The sequence below is a fragment of the Pristiophorus japonicus genome, chromosome 16, assembly GCF_044704955.1.
Source record: "Pristiophorus japonicus isolate sPriJap1 chromosome 16, sPriJap1.hap1, whole genome shotgun sequence".
NCBI lineage: Eukaryota > Metazoa > Chordata > Chondrichthyes > Pristiophoridae > Pristiophorus > Pristiophorus japonicus.
In genome coordinates this window covers 133,298,773-133,319,098 of record NC_091992.1, presented here as the reverse complement: position 1 = coordinate 133,319,098, position 20,326 = coordinate 133,298,773, and the positions used below count along the sequence as shown (strand labels likewise).

The 20,326-nt window shown below is 50.5% G+C and overlaps 1 protein-coding gene across 6 annotated transcripts in view; it reads right to left on the bottom strand.

The window, feature by feature from the left end:
* rhbdl3 (rhomboid, veinlet-like 3 (Drosophila)) overlaps positions 1-9,989 on the bottom strand; it is a 60,738-nt gene extending 50,749 nt beyond the window's left edge. For 3 of the 6 annotated variants that reach the window (XM_070857918.1, XM_070857921.1, XM_070857920.1), the window contains exons 1-2: positions 9,705-9,988; positions 8,837-9,025 (exon numbers count right to left, since the gene is read on the bottom strand). In XM_070857918.1, the coding sequence (XP_070714019.1) occupies positions 8,837-8,938 (102 nt within the window). In that variant the 5' untranslated portion in view covers positions 8,939-9,025; positions 9,705-9,988. Of the gene's footprint in view, positions 1-8,836; positions 9,026-9,683 lie in introns of those variants that run through there. The other 3 variants (XM_070857924.1, XM_070857919.1, XM_070857922.1) reach the window with 3 other exon arrangements.
* Between the last annotated feature and the right edge of the window lie 10,337 nt (positions 9,990-20,326).

Below are 20,326 nucleotides of genomic sequence, written 5' to 3'. Positions count from 1 at the left end.
TGGACAGTTTTATTCACTGCAATCTTCTTAAGTGGCTACAGGAGACAGACATCAGAACATATGAATTAGGAGCAGGAGTCGGCTATACGGCCTCTCGAGCCTGCTCCGCCATTCAATGAGATCACGGCTGATCTTTGACCTCAACTCTACTTTCCTGCACTGACCCCATATCCCTTGATTCCCCTAGAGTCCAAAAATCTCTCGATCTCAGCCTTGCATATAATCAACGACAGCCTCCACAGCCCTCTGGGGCAGAGAATTCTATAGATTCACCACCCTCTGAGTGAAGAAATTCCTCCTCATCTCAGTCCTAAATGGTCAACCCCTTATCCTGAGACTGTGACCCCTGATTCTAGACTCCCCAGCCCGGGGGAAACTTCCTCCCTGCATCTACCCTGTCAAGCACAGTAAGAATTTTGTACGTTTCAATGAGATCACCTCTTATTCTTCGAAACTCTAGAGGATATAGGCCTAGTCTGCTCAATCTCTCCTCATAGGACAATCCCCCATCCCAGGAATCAGTCTGGTGAACCTGCGTTGCACTCCCTCTATGGCAGGTATATCCTTCCTTAGGTAAGGAGACCAAAACTGTACACAATACTCCAGGTGTGGTCTCACCAGGGCCCTGTATAATTACAGTAATTCATCTTTGCTCTTATACTCAAATCCTCTTGCAATAAAGGCCAACGTACCATTTGCTTTCCTAATTGCTTGCTGTACTTGCATGCTAATGTTCGGTGATTTGTGTACAAGGACACCCAGGTCCCTCTGAACACCAAATCTCTGCTTATACTCTGCTTTTCTATTTTTTCTACAAAAGTGGATAACTTCACATTTCACCACATTATATTCCATAAAGTTTATACCTGAACTGCTGGAGTCTGGACTGAAACCTCCTGATGTTAGCGCTTTGGACTCCCGCCCCTTTAATACTGAGGCAACAACAACTTGCATTTATATAGCGCCTCTTACGTAGTAAATCATCCCAAGCCAAGTTCCAGCTTACTCATTTTCCCCTTTCTCCTCATGTTTACTGTCGACACTTGGACTAAACAAGATGGGCGTGAAATTCGCTGCATGCGCACCTCCCGTTAGCGCCCCCAGTGGGAGTTTAGTGGTGGCACTAGGGCATTGCAGGCCGATCTCCTGTGCCCAGGGATTGCGACATCATCGCGGTGTGCAGCGCCTTGTTCGTGGCCCGGCCCTGGCATTGGCTTTCGCCCGCTGCAGGGGGTGCGGCGTGGGCAGGCGGGCAACTATTGGGGCAAAAGTTAAAGGCGAGGTGACCGATGGCAAATGGGAAAAAAAAACGTACCCTGTGGTTGCCGCTCCTGATGCGGTTTCTTTGCGGAGTCCCGCCCGCGATCACTCAGCCCAGCGCTGTGCTCGAGAGCCAGGCTGCCCGTGCGGCCTCCCCCTCCCCGGTGCTTAAAAACATAGAAATTTACAGCGCGGAAGGAGGCCATTTCGGCCCATCGTGTCTGCGCCGGCCGACAAAGAGCCACTCGGCCCTCGGTCAACAACCCTAAAGGTTACATATAAACCTATGAACGATGACAGAAAGGCAAAGAGCACCCAGCCCAACCAGTCCGCCCCACATAACTGCGACACCCCTTCTACTGAAACATTCTACACTCCACCCCAACCGGAGCCATGTGATCTCCTGGGAGAGGCAAAAAAAAAGATAAAAACCCAGGCCAATTATATCTGCGACGTCCAACAAAAGGTCATCCAGTCTAATCCCAATTACCAGCTCTAGGTCCGTAACCCTGCAGGTTACTGCACTTTAAGTGCTCATCCAACCATCTCTTAAAAGTGGTGAGGGTTTCTGCATCCACCACTCTTCCAGGCAGCGAGTTCCAGAACCCCACAACCCTCTGCATAAAGAAGCCCCCCCTCAAATCCCCTCTAAACCTTCCACCTACAGGTGGGACAGGTGCCTTTTTCTTTCGCAAAGTCAGCGGCGCGGGTCCTTCCTTTTCAGGGAGGGGAGCGCAGCGTTGCCGAGGCGCCCGACCCGCTAGAGCTCCAGGAAGGAAGTGAAGTGCCTGATTTCACGCTCCACTGCCTTCTGGGGGCGGTAACCTGCATCTTTCGAGAGGGGTGATACGGAATTTCACCCCCCCGATCTGTCCACTGTTCAATCTAACCAGTGCGCCCAGGCTAGGGTGAAATGATTAGTCTCGGCGGCGATGCCCCCCACGGTTGAACAGCTGGTTGCCAGCCACGGCCTAGGCACACGTGTGAGAGCGCCGGGGTGCCTCACAGCTCTCAGCGATGTGGTCTCAGCAATTCAATCCACCAGAGATCTCGCTCTAATGAAAGGTTTCATTGATCCAAATGCTTTCAATTACCTTTTTAATCACCCTCCCCCCCCCCCCAATAATTACCAGCCCCAGCCACGAGCTATCAGTGTCACCAATCTGTTCAACAGCACCAGGAATCCCCAGCCATTCCCACACCACCGGGATCCGATATCAGCCCCTCACCGCCAGCACTCGTCGCTCTGTGCTGCACAAACCTGATCTGTTGCAACATTCTCAATAATTCAAGAAAGAAGTATTTCAGATCATCTCAGTTTCTGTGTGGAAGTCCCTTTCAGACCCATTAAGCTGCAGTGGTGACATTCTCAGCAGATTCCGAGCTGTGTCAGACTTCCTGCTGTTCCAATAAAGATCTTTAACGGATCTCCGAATCCTTCACTTCCCAATTGTAAAATATTTTTTTAGCAAAAATCAGGGACCAGGGTAAAATCTCTGACCAATGCTCACTATGTCCAGCCGTGGCTCAGTGGGTCGCACTCTCACCTCTGAACCAGAAGGTTGTGGGTTCAAGTCCCACTCCAGGGACTGGAGCACATAAATCCAGGCTGACACTCCAGCGCAGTGCTGCACTGTGGGAGGAGCCGTCTTTCAGATGAGACGTTAAACTGAGGCCCTGTCTGCCTTCTCAGGTGGACATAAAAAATCTCATGACACTATTTGAAGAAGTGCAGGGGGAGTTCAACCAACTTCATTACAAATAGATTATCTGGTCATTATTACATTGCTGTGTGTGGGAGCTTGCTGTGCACAAATTGGCTGCCGCATTTTCCACATTACAACAGTGACTACACGGCTGTAAAGCGCTTTGGGACATCCTGAGGTCATGAGCGATGCTGTATTAAATGTAAATCTTTTCTTTCTTGGTCCTGAATTAGCTGCTCTCAACCTAGGCGGCAGTGTATTGACTTCAGGGTCCCTGAGCTAAGGGCTGGGCTTGGGGCTTGGGGGTGAGGGGGGGGGAGAAACCATCTAGACTATTGATGTGGCCCACCAGCCAGTGACACCTTAAAAAGGAAAGACTTGCATCTATATAGCGCCTTTCACAACATCAGGACATCCAAAGCGCTTTACAGGTAATGAAGTGCTTTTGGAGTGTAGTCACTGTTGTAATGTCGGAAACGCGGCAGCCAATTTGCGCACAGCAAGCTCCCACAAACGGCAATGTGATAATAACCACATAATCTGTTTTAGTTATGTTGACTGAGGGATAAATATTGGCCCCAGGACACTGGGGATAACTCCCCTGCTCTTCTTCGAAATAGTGCCATGGGATCTTTTACATTCACTTGAGAGAACAGACAGGGCCTCAGTTTAACATCTCATCCAAATGATGGCACCTCCGACAGTGCAGCACTCCCTCAGTACTGCCCCTCCGACAGTGTGGCACTCCCTCAGTACTACCCCTCCGACAGTGCAGCACTCCCTCAACAGTGCACTGCAGTGTTAGCCTGGATTTTTGTGCTCAGGTCTCTGGAGTGGGACTTGAACCCATGACCTTCTGACTCTGAGATAGGAGTGCTGCCCACTGAGCCACAGCTGACACCTTGGTTGGAGTTTGTATACTGTGGGTGTCTGATGAGGACAGGATACGGCTCAGCTGTGACGACCTCACTAGTTGAACTGCCCAACCCTTATTGGTCATCACCAGATGGCGAATGGCCATGGGAAGTGAGGCACCAATTGACCACAGAGCCTGGGGACCAAAGCTGAGCACGAGACAGATGAGGAATAAGGTGGGAGAGGGGGAGATGTCGGGGAGAGGGGGAGATGTCGGGGGGGGGAGAGGGGGAGATGTCGGGGGGGAGATGTCGGGGGGGAGATGTCGGGGTGGGGAGAGGGGGAGATGTCGGGGGAGGAGAGGGGGAGATGTCGGGGGAGGAGAGGGGGAGATGTCGGGGTGGGAGAGAGGGAGCTGTCGGGGCGGGAGAGGGGGAGCTGTCGGGGCGGGAGAGGGGGAGATGTCGGGGGGGAGATGTCGGGGGAGATGTCGGGGGGGAGGGGGGGAGATGTCGGGGTGGGGAGAGGGGGAGATGTCGGGGGGGGAGAGGGGGAGATGTCGGGGGGGAGAGGGGGAGATGTCGGGGGGGAGAGGGGGAGATGTCGGGGGGGAGAGGGGGAGATGTCGGGGGGGAGAGGTCGGGGGGGAGATGTCGGGGTGGGGAGAGGGGGAGATGTCGGGGGGGGAGAGGGGGAGATGTCGGGGGGGGAAGAGGGGGAGCTGTCGGGGCGGAAGAGGGGGAGCTGTTGGGGCGGAAGAGGGGGAGCTGTCGGGGTGGGAGAGGGGGAGCTGTCGGGGCGGGAGAGGGGGAGACGTCGGGGGAGGAGAGGGGGAGATGTCGGGGGGAGATGTCGGGGTGGGGAGAGGGGGAGATGTCGGGGGAGGAGAGGGGGAGATGTCGGGGTGGGAGAGGGGGAGATGTCGGGGGAGGAGAGGGGGAGCTGTCGGGGGGGGAGAGGGGGAGATGTCGGGGGAGGAGAGGGGGAGCTGTCGGGGCGGGAGAGGGGGAGCTGTCGAGGGGGAGAGGGGGAGATGTCGGGGGAGATGTCGGGGGAGATGTCGGGGGAGATGTCGGGGGGGAGATGTCGGGGTGGGGAGAGGGGGAGATGTCGGGGCGGGAGAGGGGGAGATGTCGGGGCGGGAGAGGGGGAGCTGTCGGGGCGGGAGAGGGGGAGCTGTCGGGGCGGGAGAGGGGGAGATGTCGGGGGAGGAGAGGGGGAGATGTCGGGGGGGGAGAGAGGGGGCTGTTGGAGCAGGAGAGGGGGAGCTGTCGGGGCGGGAGAGGGGAACATGTACCACAGGCAGCCTCCAGTATGATACCCAAATGGCCACTTTTCACAAATCATAGAATAGTACAACACGGAAGATACCATTCGGCCCATTGAGTCTGCACTGGCTCTTTCAAAGAGAGATCCGATTAGTCCCGCTCCCCCGCTCTTTCCCCATACCCCTGCAATGTTTTTTCTCCTTCAAGTATTTATCCAGTTCCCTTTTGAAGGCTACTATTGAATCTGAATCCACATATGAGATCATTGTGAATGGTGGCTAGTTATTCGACCATAGTGGCATCGCATCTGAGACTCAGCACCCCCCCCCCCCCCCCCCCCAACATCCAGGACTTTGTGACAGGAGTCACCAGAGAGTGATTAGGAGTTGCCCCCTCATCAGTTGCCCCCTTTCTATCCACGAGGCACTGAAGGCAATTGCAGTTACCCCAGCGGCCCATCCCTGTCGGAGCAGGGACCTCAGCAACTTCAGGATTAAAGCTGCTTCGCTCTCACCCGGCAATACTCAGCAGCTGGTTGAATGGAAGCCGCGGCTGGCGATATATTCTAAGCTGCGATCAGGCAGTCCCCACTGGCTCTTAGCATGATAATGAAATCAATAAACGCTATGCATTTGAGAAAACGTACTTCATACATCATCGAGAACACCACACACACAAATCAATCGCAATCACATTCCTGCTTTGTTGCAGTTTCCCCCCACCCACCCCAAATAAGTGTAAAACATTTAATTCCAGCCTTTGTTACAATGTTCAGCCCTGAACTGTTACACCAACATCTCTATCACAGTGGCAAGGCTGGAAACACTGTACTGTTCCCATAAAACACCACTCAATCACTGTATGACTTCATCCCCACACTCTCTCCCACTTCAAAATCCAATTTTGCAAAAGTTGAAGATGTGTAAAACAATCTGCTGCTTAAGCCCGATAGAAAAATACCGTTAAATATTGTTCAAGGGCCATCTTCATAAAAGTGTCTGTCAAACTTTATTTCAGCTGCATTTCCCGTGTGATACCATTGTGGCCAAAAATCACACATCGTTCTTCTGGCTCCCGAGCAAAACAGTGTTTGCCAAATACACTTTTATGAATACAACATTCCTTTAAGTATAGAGACAGCAGTAAACAGAGAGACAGAGACAGACTGCACAGAGATACACAAACTGGTACACACATACAGTATATACAACACATACACGCACAGGCACATAAACATGCAAACCGGGACAGATACAGAGATTGACAGAGCGAGATTGAGACAGAGAGAGGGGCTGAACAGGATCAGGCACAGATACACATATAGATAGACAGAGGGGTTGAGAGGTCCCTGTATACAGCAGGCTATTACAGCGTCTTACCTTCATAGTTTCACAGGAAAGGGCTGCAGGGCCAAATATAATATTTAACTTTGTGTTCCCATTAATTCTCAGATATTTCAAGTTGCTGATTTTAACAGATCTGGGTGTTCTGATTTAGGATTTATTCAGCAATGAGGCCACAGCACTAAAAACAGCCCTTTCAAAATGGAACATTCAAACAGGTCACATCAATGAGTAAGTACAATTGTAGCAGGAATGAGTTACCTTGGCTCCAGGTCTGGGCTGCTGAGGGTCAGGGCAGCTGTTTGGACACCTCTAGTGTAACAGTGACAGAGTGGGAAACACAGACACACAGTGAGCAATGATGGAGGCTCAGAGAGAGTAGAATCACTGCGCAAATCACAGGAAATGCAGAGACAGGTACAGAGAATGTGAGAGACACAGACACTGACACACTGACACTGACACACAGGAACACAGGCACTGACACACTGACACTGACACACAGGGACACAGGCACTGACACACTGATACTGACACACAGGGACACAGGCACTGACACACTCACAGGTACTGACACACTGACACTGACACACAGGGACACAGGCACTGACACACTGACACTGACACACAGGGACACAGGCACTGACACTGACACACTGACACTGACACACAGGGACACAGGCACTGACACACTGACACTGACACACAGGGACACAGGCACTGACACACTGACACTGACACACAGGGACACAGACACTGACACACTGACACTGACACACAGGGACACAGGCACTGACACACTGATACTGACACACAGGGACACAGGCACTGACACACTCACAGGTACTGACACACTGACACTGACACACAGGGACACAGGCACTGACACACTGACACTGACACACAGGGACACAGGCACTGACACTGACACACTGACACTGACACACAGGGACACAGGCACTGACACACTGACACTGACACACAGGGACACAGGCACTGACACACTGACACTGACACACAGGGACACAGACACTGACACACTGACACTGACACACAGACACTGACACACAGACACTGACACACAGACACTGACACACAGGGACACAGGCACTGACACACTGACACTGACACACAGGGACACAGGCACTGACACACACAGGGATACTGACACACACAGACACACAGGGACACAGACACACTGACACTGACACACAGGGACACTGACACTGACACACAGGGACACAGACAGAGAGACACACACACAGGCACACACACTGACACAGGGACACAGACACTGACACACTGACACACATTGACACACAGGGACACAGACACTGACACACCAGGGACACAGACACTGACACAGACACACAGGGACACAGACACGCAGACACTGACACTGACACACTGACACACAGGGACACTGACACTGACACACAGGGACACAGACAGAGAGACACACACACAGGCACACACACACACTGACATACAGGGACACAGACACAGAGATACTGACACACTCAGGGACACAGACACTGACACAGACACACAGGGACACAGACACGCAGACACTGACACTGACACACTGACACACAGGGACACTGACACTGACACACAGGGACACAGACAGAGAGACACACACACAGGCACACACACACACTGACATACAGGGACACAGACACAGAGATACTGACACACTCAGGGACATTATCACACAGACACAGACACACAGGGACACAGACACTGACACTGACACACAGGGACACTGACACTGACACACAGGGACACAGACAGAGAGACACACACACAGGCACACACACACACTGACATACAGGGACACAGACACAGAGATACTGACACACTCAGGGACATTATCACACAGACACAGACACACAGGGACACAGACACTGACACACAGGGACACTGACACACAGGGACACAGACAGAGAGACACACACACAGGCACACACACAGACATAAAGGGACACAGACACAGAGATACTGACACACTCAGGGACATTATCACACAGACACAGACACACAGGGACACAGACACTGACACTGACACACTGACACTGACACACAGGGACACTGACACTGACACACAGGGACACAGACAGAGAGACACACACACAGGCACACACACACACACTGACATACAGGGACACAGACACAGAGATACTGACACACTCAGGGACATTATCACACAGACACAGACACACAGGGACACAGACACTGACACACTGACACACAGGGACACTGACACTGACACACAGGGACACAGACAGAGAGACACACACACAGGCACACACACAGACATACAGGGACACAGACACAGAGATACTGACACACTCAGGGACATTATCACACAGACACACAGACACTGATGGAGAGCTGAACTCACATCCTCTGTTCCCATGGGCAGCTCCTCGGTGCTCTCCAGTTCCACGATCCCGTCTCCCTCGGACTGGGCAGCGGCTGCGAGCTCCCTCTCGGTCTCCTCCATCCCGGCCCGGGGGGAGCGGAGCGGAGCCGCCGATCACCCTCGCTGCCTCGGGAGGCGCCTCTTCATCCTCGGCTCCTCAGCCCGGCTCTGCGGGGCCAAGAGACGGCAGTGAGCAGCGGGACACGGAGCGGGATATCCCGGGACAGGGAGCGGGATCTGACCCGGGACAGGGAGCGGAATATCCCGGGACAGGGAGCGGGATCTGACCCGGGACAGGGAGCGGAATCTGACCCGGGACAGGGAGCGGAATCTGACCCGGGACACGGAGCGGGATATCCTGGGACAGGGAGCGGAATCTGACCCGGGACAGGGAGCGGGATATATCCCGGGACCGGGAGCGGAATCTGACCCGGGACAGGGAGCGGGATATATCCCGGGACAGGGAGCGGAATCTGACCCGGGACAGGGAGCGGGATATCCCGGGACACGGAGCGGGATATATCCCGGGACACACACTAGAATCGGACCATTATTTCCAGCATCAGTGGCCGATCAGTAAAAGCCCCACATTTAGCAGAACTTCACAAACAGCCTCTGTGGCCGATGTTAAATGTTATTTCAATAAAAGTTCCGGGCCAAACAAAACAAGAGCTTGGAAATCACAATTACTTTCCTCAACAAATGATTAATGTGCTACTTTCCACTAAAACTGTTTAAACCGAAGCTGTCCCCATCCGCGTCTCTCTGCAGATATCCCGGGACACTGGCCCGGGACCCCACGCTGACTGTCCCGGGTGAATTGTACCTGTCCCGGGTGAAGCTGTACCTGTCCCGGGCCGGACTCTGCCTGCCACTGTCCAGTCCGGACACTCCGGACTCCCCCCGGCTCCAACACGCCACGTGCAGTCGGCAAAAAGTGAAAAACCACAAATATTCCTGGGATTTCCCGCAACAAACCAGCCGGGAGAGACTCCCCGGTCTAAAGGCACTGCGATTGCAGGAGCGAATCTCTCTCTCCTCCCACTCCTCCTCCTACCCCCAAAAGGTCAAACCACCGAGAGTGCACAACCCACTGGAACAGATTGCAACCCCTAACACAAGCTGCACACACCAACAGACCAACTCTGGGGTGTGTGAGATAAAGCTGTATACAGCAATATAACGCTCGCCTCTCTGTCTGTCAAATGGAGATAGGGCATCCCCGAAATGACACATGTTGTTAGAATCAATACTGTGCACACTACAGATAAATACATCACCACGGCCAGCGGGTGCTGGAAATCTGAAATAAAAAAACAGACAATGCTAGAAACACTCAGCAGGTGAGGCAGCATCTGTGGAGAGAGAAACAGAGTTAATGTTCCAGCTCGGTGACCTTTGGGTCACAACAGATAAAGACAAATTCTGAACGCTCCAACTTTGAATGAAACAAAGGAAATGCACAGCGGGTTATCAGCATTAGATAAATGACCATCGACATTCATCGCATTACCATCACCGAATCCCCCACCATCACTATCCTGGGGTCACCATTGACCAGAAACTTAACTGGACCAGCCACATAAATACTGTGGCTACAAGAGCAGGTCAGAGGCTGGGTATTCTGCGGCGAGTGTCTCACTCCTGACTCCCCAAAGCCTTTCCACCATCTACAAGGCACAAGTCAGGAGTGTGATGGAACACTCTCCACTTGCCTGGATGGTGCAGCTCCAACAACACTCGAGAAGCTCAACACCATCCAGGACAAAGCAGCTGTTTGATCAGCACCCCATCCACCACCTTCAACATTCACTCCCTCCACCACCGGCGCACCGTGGCTGCAGTGTGTACCATCTACAAGATGCACTGCAGCAACTCGCCAAGGCTTCTTCGGCAGCACCTCCCAAACCCGCGACCTCTACCACCTCGAGGGACAAGGGCAGCAGGCGCATGGGAACACCACCACCTCCACGTTCCCCTCCAAGTCACACCATCCTGACCTGGAAATACATCGTCATTCCTTCATCGTCGCTGGGTCACAATCCTGGAGCTCCCTCCCTAACAGCACTGTGGGAGCACCTTCACCACACGGACTGCAGCCGTTCAAGAAGGCGGCTCACCACCACCTTCTCAAGGGGAAATTAGGGATGGGCAATAAATGCCGGCCTTGCCAGCGACGCCCACATCCCATGAATACATTTAAAAAATGAACTGGTGTCTTTCGTTTCCCTCTGATGCTGAGGGAACGATTGTGTATCTCTAATATACCTCTCTCTATTCCTGTAGAGAGATAGACACACTCCAGATTGTAACACACTTCAGATTATGGTGATTTGAGCTTTGTGACTATAAGTTTTACACATTCTCAGTGCAAAAGGCAGCCTGAACCAATAGGTGAGCATGCAATCCTGGTGACCTGAAACTTAACTTTCTACATTTCCTATATGGGATATAATGTGCCACAGGGCAATCCCTTTTTTCTTTTTTTAACCTGGATAGCAGGTCATATTTGACCACATCTCACATGACAGATAATGTCAGCCAAACAAGACACTTTCTATAACAGGCTAAATTACTAAGCAGATTTATTCACAAATAGAATTATTTACAGAAGTAGTATAGGCGAGATGTCGAACAGTCCGATCCAATAATAAAAGTCCAGAAATAATTCAGAAGGTCAGAGATGCTGCTAACAAAATTTGAGATGAAGTAGTCCCCCGGAACTGAAAAAGAGCAATCTTATTCCTTAGCATAAACAGAATACAGTCTTTGTATCACTTACATAAGTACAGGTTTAAGGAGTTTAACTTACAGGTCGTGTTCCAAACCAAACAGGAAGTTCTATTACGTTGATGCCACAGATTCTATTTTGATCTGGGTGTGTTTACAAAACAATCCAACAAGGTAACTGTTATGTATGTAACTATGTAATACTTGCCACCAGAGGGCGCGACTGTTGGAGTCCTAATGGTCACCTGCACACACGTGCAGGGCCAGTATAAAAGGTTGGCTGCCATGTTGTTTAGGCACTATGGAGTTGTAATAAAGAAGACTAAGGTCACACTAAGTTTAGCTCACAGTACTCAGCCTCGTGAAGTTCTTCTGTACACAACAACTATCGACGAGTAACAGAATACGAACCTTCACGCAACCATGGCTGCCGTTGGAATATTAGAGAGATTCGTAGAGGGTGATGATCGGGAAGCCTTCGTTGAGCGTCTCAACCAGTACTTCAAGGCCAACGAGCTGGAAGGAGACACTAACATGGCCAAGCGCAGGGCGGTTCTCCTCACCATTTGTGGGCCTAAAATATACGGCCTCATCAAGAATCTGCTCGCACCAACAAAACCAACGGAGAAGGAATATACAGAGTTGTGCACGCACCATCGCTCCAAGGGCCAGGAAGTGGTAGATTATGTCGCTGAACTGAGACGCCTCGTGGGACCTTGCGATTTTGGAGTTGCGTTGGGGGAAATGCTGTGGGACTTTTTTGTGCTGGGCATCAGCCACGAGGTCACTCTTCGAAAGCTGCTGGCTGCTGAAACCCTAGACCTGAGCAGGGCCATCGCGATCACCCAGGCATGCATAGCCACGGATGATAACACCAAACAGATATCTTCTCAACATCGAAGCTCACCGGCAAGTACTGTGCATAAAATTACGTCGCTAGCAGGCTGAACTGCATATGGCAGGGCCTATACGTCTGCGGCTGCAAGACCTGTGATGACTCAGAGTCTGCCATCGGGAGTGAATGTGAATCCATTAGCACCATGTTGGCGCTGCGGGGGTGATCATCGGGCCCATCAATGTCGATTCAAGCACTACGTGTGCAAAGGCTGCGCAATGATGGGGTACCTCCAGCGAATGTGCAAATGTGCTGCGACATACCACGTGGCAGAGGATGATCGAGCCAGCACGGATCACGCAGCACAGGCAACTCAACCCGAGGAAGAAGTGTGTGGGGTACATACCTTCACCACCAAGAGCCCTCCTATAATGCTGAAAGTCAACTTAAATGGAGTTCCAGTATCCATGGAGTTGGACACGGGTGCGAGTCAGTCAATAATGAGCCAGAAGGCTTTCGAGAAACTGTGGGGCAATAAAGCACAAAGGCCCAAACTGAGCCCGATTAATGCAAAGCTGCGTACCTACACCAAAGAGCTCATACCAGTCATTGGAAGTGCGGCAGTGAAGGTATCGTATGATGGAGCTGTGCATGACCTATCATTGTGGATTGTTCCAGGCAATGGCCCAATGCTGTTCGGCAGAAGCTGGCTAGAAAAAATTAGATGGAATTGGAACGACATGAAAGCACTATCTACAGTGGATGACACCTCGTCTGCTCAAGTGCTGAGCAAGTTTCCCTCGCTATTCGAACCAGGCATCGGCAACTTCACAGGCGCGAAGGTACAGATCCACCTAGGACCCGATGCACGTCCCATCCATCACAAGGCTCAGGCGGTTCCGTACATGATGAGGGAGAAAGTCGAGATTGAACTGGACAGACTCCAACGCGAAGAAATCATATCGCCAGTCGAGTTCAATGGGTGGGCCAGTCCAATTGTTCCGGTGTTGAAAAGCGATGACACGGTCAGAATCTGTGGAATCTACAAGGTAACGTTTAACCAAGTCTCATTACAGGACCAGTACCCGCTGCCCAAGGCAGATGATCTGTTCGCAACGTTAGCAGGGGTGGGGGGGAGAAATTGTTCACCAAGTTGGACCTAACCTCCTCTTACATGACACAGGAGCTGGCTGAATCTTCGAAAAGACTGACGTGCATCAACACACACAAAGGGCTGTTTATATACCACAGGTGCCCTTTCGGGATTCGCTCGGCTGCAGCCATTTTCCAGAGAAACACGGAGAGTTTGCTGAAATCTGTTCCACGCACCGTTGTGTTTCAAGACGACACCCTGATCACTGGTCGTGACACCATCGAACATCTACACAACCTGGAAGAGGTTCTAAGTCACCTAGACAGAGTGGGACTCAGGCTGAAATGCTCCAAGTGTGTTTTCCTGGCGCCAGAAGTCGAATTTTTGGAGAGAAAGATTGCAGCAGACGGCATCAGGCTCACGGACTCAAAGACAGAGGCCATCAAGAATGCACCTAGACCACAGAATGTGACGGAGCTGCGTTTGTTGCTGGGACTCCTCAACTATTTCGATAACTTTCTACCCGGGTTGAGCACATTGTTAGAGCCTTTACACATGTTGCAACGTAAAGGTGATGACTGGGTTTGGAGCAAATCTCAAGACACAGGCTTTGAGAAGACCAGGAACCTGCTATGTTCAAATAAGTTACTTGTACACTATGACCCATATAAACGTTTAGTGCTAGCTTGTGACGCCTCATCGTACGGGGTCGGCTGTGTGTTACAGCAAGCCAATGTATCGGGCAACCTCCAACCGGTTGCATACATGTCTAGAAGTCTGTCTAAGGTTGAGAGAGTCTATAGTATGGTCGAGAAAGAGGCATTAGCATGTGTATATGGGGTTAAGAAAATGCACCAATACCTATTTAGACTTTGGTTTGAGCTTGAAACTGACCACAAGCCGCTCATTTCGCTGTTTTCAGAGAGCAAAGGTATAAATACCAATGTTTTGCCCGCATCCAAAGATGGGCGCTAACATTATCCGTTTATGACTATGTTATCCGCCACAGACCAGGCACTGAAAACTGTGCCGATGCTCTCAGCCGGCTACCATTACTGGGGTTGAAATGGCGCAGCCCGCAGACTTGCTACTGGTCATGGATGCTTTTGAGAGCGAGGGGTCACCCGTCACAGCTCGCCAGATCAGGACCTGGACCAGCCAGGATCCTGTGCTATCATTAGTAAAGAGTTGCATCCTAAATGGGAACTGGTTGACTGTTCCCAGGGAAATGCAAGATGAAATTAAGCCGTTTCACCGAAGCAAAGATGAAATGTCCATCCAGTCGGGTTGTCTCTTATGGGGTAATCGCGTTGTTTTGCCAAAAAAAGGCAGGAAAACGTTTACACGCGACCTACACAGTACCCACCCAGGCATTCTCATGATGAAGGCAATTGCCAGGTCGCATGTTTGGTGGCCCGGCATTGACTCGGACTTGGAGTCATGCGTGCATCAGTGCAACACTTGCTCGCAGCTGAGTAATGCACCAAGGGAGGCGCCAGTGAGTCTGTGGTCATGGCCCTCCAAACCGTGGTCCAGGATCCGCATAGATTTTGCCGGCCCCTTTCTAGGAAAGATGTTTTTAGTAGTAGTGGATGCTTACTCTAAATGGATTGAATGCGTAATCATGTCATCCAGCACGTCCACAGCTCCATTGAAAGCCTCCGCGTCATGATCGGCACCCATGGCTTGCCCGACGTCCTTGTCAGTGACAATGGACCATGTTTCACCACCTCGGAATTCAACGAGTTTATGATCCGCAATGGCATCAAGCATGTCAGGTCTGCCCCGTTTAAGCCCGCGTCTAACGGTCAAGCAGAGCGGGCAGTCCAAACAATCAAGCAGAGCATGAAACGCGTGACGGATGGCTCCCTGCAGACCCGCTTGTCTCGCATTCTGCTCAGTTCCCGGACGCGACCCCACTCGCTCACCAGGATTCCCCCAGCAGAATTGTTAATGCAGAGAGCGCTCAAAACCAGCCTCTCCCACCCGGATATTAATGATCATGTACCACGATCGCGCGGCTGTTTCACGTGACATTGATGTTAATGATCATGTGTTTGTCCTGAATTACGGTCATGGTCTTAAGTGGGTTGCTGGCACTGTTTTGGCCAAGGAAGGGAATAGGGTGTTTATAATCAAACTGTTAAATGGCCAAATGTGCAGAAAGCATTTAGATCAGACCAAATTGCGATTTATTGACAACCAGGAACGACTTGAAGAGGACATCACCATCGATGATACACCAACACACACCCAACCAGCAATCGACCTCGCTGTCAATCACGAGGATGAACCCACCGTTCCTGACAGTCCAGTCAGACCAGTCGCAGTGCAGTGCAGCAATGGTCCGGCCAACTCACACACGCCAGGGTTTGAACTTAGACGATCAGCCAGGGAGCGAAGAGCTCCGGATCGCCTCAACTTGTAAATAACTTGTACCGAAGACTTTGGGCGGGGGAGTGGGGGGGGGGGGTGCGGAAGTGATGTTATGTATGTAACTATGTAATACTTGCCACCAGAGGGCTTGACTGTTAGAGTTCTAATGGTCACCTGCACACACGTGCAGGGCCAGTATAAAAGGTTGGTTGCCAGGTTGTTTAGGCACTCTGGAGTTGTAATAAAGAAGACTAAGATCACACACAGTACTCAGTCTCGTGGAGTTCTTCTGCACACAACAGTAACAACTTGCATTTATATAGCACCTTTAATGTAGTAAAACATTCCAAGGAGCGTTAGCTTTCCAGGAGCGTTATCAGACAAAATTTTGACACTGAACCACATAAATAGATATTAGGACAGGTGACCAAAAGCTTGGTCAAAGAGGTAGGGTTTAAGGGGCATCTTAAAGGAGGAGAGAGAGAGGGACGGAGAGGTTTAGGAAGGGTTTTCCAGAGCTTGGGGCCCAGGCAGCTGAAGGCACGGCCACCAATGGTGGAGCGATTAAAATCGGGGATGCGCAAGAGGCCAGAATTGGAGGAGCGCAGCGATCTCTGAGGGTTGTGGGCTGGAGGAGGTTACAGAGATCTCGGGGGGGTTGTGGGCTGGAGGAGGTTACAGAGATCTCGGGGGGTTGTGGGCTGGAGGAGGTTACAGAGATCTCGGGGGGTTGTAGGGCTGGAGGAGGTTACAGAGATCTCGGGGGACTTGTAGGGCTGGAGGAGGTTACAGAGATCTCGGGGGGTTGTGGGCTAGAGGAGGTTACAGAGATCTCGGGGGGTTGTAGGGCTGGAGGAGATTAGAGATAGGGAGGGGCACGGCCAAGGAGGGATTTGAAAACAAGTATGAATATATTAAAACTGAGGCAAGTTTGACTGATTGGTGACTCATATGAATAGTTAACAGGAAGTGTTCTTGTGGAGCATCAACTGTGAACAGCTTTGCAATCAAAGCATTAGCATATATGCAAAGTCACAAACTAACCAAATGAATAATCAATCTACACGGTTCGCGGACCTGCAGGTGCCCACACAGTGAAATGTGACAGGCTGTCGCTACCAGACACAGGTGATGGCTCTGAACCTCTGGTTACAATCGGAGGAGCTGTGTTTCCTGGCTCTTCCGAACTCAGGCTTTATACAAACCCGTGTCCTTCACTGCAGTGAGTCTTTAAATAAACATTTTGAATATATACATGGAATGTTTTGGGGAAATTGCCTTTTCTCTTTATTCTTTCCTTGTTCCGAGGGCCATAAGTTTTCCAAGTGCACTGGTGCTGATCGTGGAATCCCTTGTGCCATTACATGTGGTAATTGGTTTGAATTTGGTAGCTTACTATTAGAAGTTTTTCACTGGGGAAAGTGGGACATATTGTAATAAGATCTGCAAATGTCCACACTTAATGCGCGTAGTGAGATTTGCTGCACACGAATCGTAAGTTTGGATTAAAAAGTCCCGGAGGCATTGAAATGCTGATTTCTGAGCAGATCTGAACAATAGCAAATCACCTGCCCTGCTAGATGGGATTTGTAACCAGCTGTCAGGAGACTGTGTCACTAAAAAAATTTGTTTTAGAGATAGACGACAGAAAGAAAGAGAGACAGACAGAGTGAGAGATATATAGAGAGAGACAGATGGAAAGAAAGAGAGAATGAGACAGAGTGTGAGAGACAGGCAGACAGACAGAGAGAGAGACAGACCGAAAGACAGAGAGAGAGAGAGACAGACAGACAGAGCGAGCGAGAATGAGTCAGAGAGACAGGTTGAAAGACAGGGTGAGAGATAGAGACGGACATAGAGAGAGAGACAGACAGAGAGAGAGAAAGAGAGAGTGAGACAGAGACAGTGAGAGAGAGAGAGACAGGCAGACAGACAGAGACAGAGAGAGGCAGACAGAGAGAGAGACAGACAGAGACAAAGTGAGACAGAGACAGAGTGAGATAGAGACAGGCAGAAAGACAGACAGAGCGAGAGAGAGAAAGAGAGACAGAGACAGATAGAGAGCATTCTACATATTATAAATGATAAGATTATATCCTGAATAGTTTAGTTATCAAAATGCTGCTGCTGCCTTCAGGTTGTAGTTCCGGAGTTGATTGTTCTGCAAGACGTTTATTGAGAATATATTTCACAATACACAACAAATCTCTCATAAAGCAGAATCAGTAAATACAATATTCACAGGACAGTAGGATTCATATACAAATTATGAATAACATTACAGTACAATCAAGGGTGAATATATACAGTCGATAGATTGTTTTATTGGTGAAGTTTATGTTGGGGAATGGAACACTTTACGGGTGCACTAGTACAGCGGTTAATTCACTAGACCAGTAATCCAGAGGCCTGGACTAATGATTCGGAGACAGCAATTCAAATCCCACCACGGCAGCTGGGGAATTTAAATTCAATTAATTAAATAAATCTGGAATAAAAAGCTAGTATCTACCGGATTGTCGTAATAACCCGTCTGGTTCACTAATGTCCTTTAGGGAAGGAAATCGGCCGCCCTTACCCTGTTTGGCCTACACGTGACTCCAGACCCACAGCAATGTGGTTGACTGTTAGTCTTAACTGCCCAGCGAGCCACTCAGTTGTCAAGGCGACATCTCACCACCTCCTTCTCGAGGGCAATTAGGGATGGGCAATAAATGCCGGCCTTGCCGCCCACATCCCATGAACGAATAATAATTTAAAAAAATTTGGGTGGCCAAACCTATCAACACTAAGTCTGGTATTTCTGTGGGTTAGATGCAGCGTAAAGCTCGCTCCACTCTGCTCGAACAAGATGCTTAGTCCGGACCTCACATGGGACATTTTCCACCCCAGCCATCCAGTGCCCTCTGTGACTGAGATTGCCAATTGATGCTGAACTGGGGCAAGCTTATTGGGCAATTGATGGATGCCCAAAGACCTCTCGCATAGGACCTCTCACAGCCAGCAGGCAAAGGATATTTGCATCCGATCGGTCTGCCCTCGAGTTGCCATTGGGATTAGAAAGCGAAAGGCCACTCATTTTACATCTGAAACCTCCCCAATTCTCCACTCTTTCCGCAGCCCCGGACCACAGCAAAGGGCAGGAACAGGCTCTGAGCAAAGACCTGGATTACTCAGCTAAATAACAAGGCAGCTCATCAAATGATCAACTTTTAATCTGGGACGATATGTCATTTTCTTCACGGTCAATGCGTGAGACTGAGCTGTACGGATCTGGGCCTAGAAATTCCTCTTGGGGCAAATCGTGTGATATCGGACCGGCTGCCCGTCACATGCAACGCCTGGTCGTCGGGTCCACTGCACTGCCCCAGTCTGCGTCACCTTGACTGATCGTTGCTGGGGATGTATTTACAGGATGGAAACATACCATTTGGCCCAACTGTGGTCTCCGGCTCCCTGATCTGGGGGGAGGGGGAGAGGGGATCACCTCCCAGTGCCCACCAACTGTCTAGGTGCATATAGGAAGAATGGCTACTTGGATGAGGCGTTGGCGGGCAGACAGCACTGCATTCGGTCTGGGGCCAGCGCCTTCAGGAGAGGAAGGGAGAACGTTGGCAAGAAAACAAAAGGAGAATCATATGCATCAGTTACGCCTTTAACAATGTTGCATGCTCTAAAATATAAAGGGCAACGACTTGTACACCAGCCAGACTTCAATAAGAAGTTATTTTAAATAGGGAGCAGTCTATATATAGGTGCGACTCATAGACTGGATTTTATGATACTCTGTATAAGCAGCACACAGTTCCTTTTGAGCTTCTGTTTAAATGTCATCCTGTTACACGAGAACCACGGGCTCCACAGTAAACCAGGAAGTTCACTGTCAAATAAATGTACTTATTTGTCATGCTTTTGAATATATTGCAAATTTAAAATGTGCCATGATCGCCTGCATTTTAGCAATTACTTTTGTGCCAAAGTGCTGGCAGCCTCTGATTGCGTGAAATATTCTTTGCGCGAGTGTTCCTGATTTACAGCGTTTTCATGCGCGCCAGAATGACTTTGGTTACCTAGGTGACATTTCCTGTCATTTCAGTGCGTAACAAAGATTATAAACCGATACATGATTGGGTGTAATCAAACAGTGACACAATCAGTAACGCCGTTTGCTCAGGTCTCATCCTGGTGCTCCGCAGCTGGCCTTAGCTTAGAATCGAGGCATTCCTGAGGGGGAGACACAGGCAGTATTGATACTGCAGACTCATTAAAACCATTATTTGCTAAAAGTCACAGTGCCACCAACAGGTTAAACTGCTGAGTATTACATGGGAACATAGAAAATAGGTGCAGGAGTAGGCCATTCGGCCCTCTGAGCCTGCACCGCCATTCAATGAGTTACACAGGATATACGGCACAGAAACAGGTCATTCAGCCA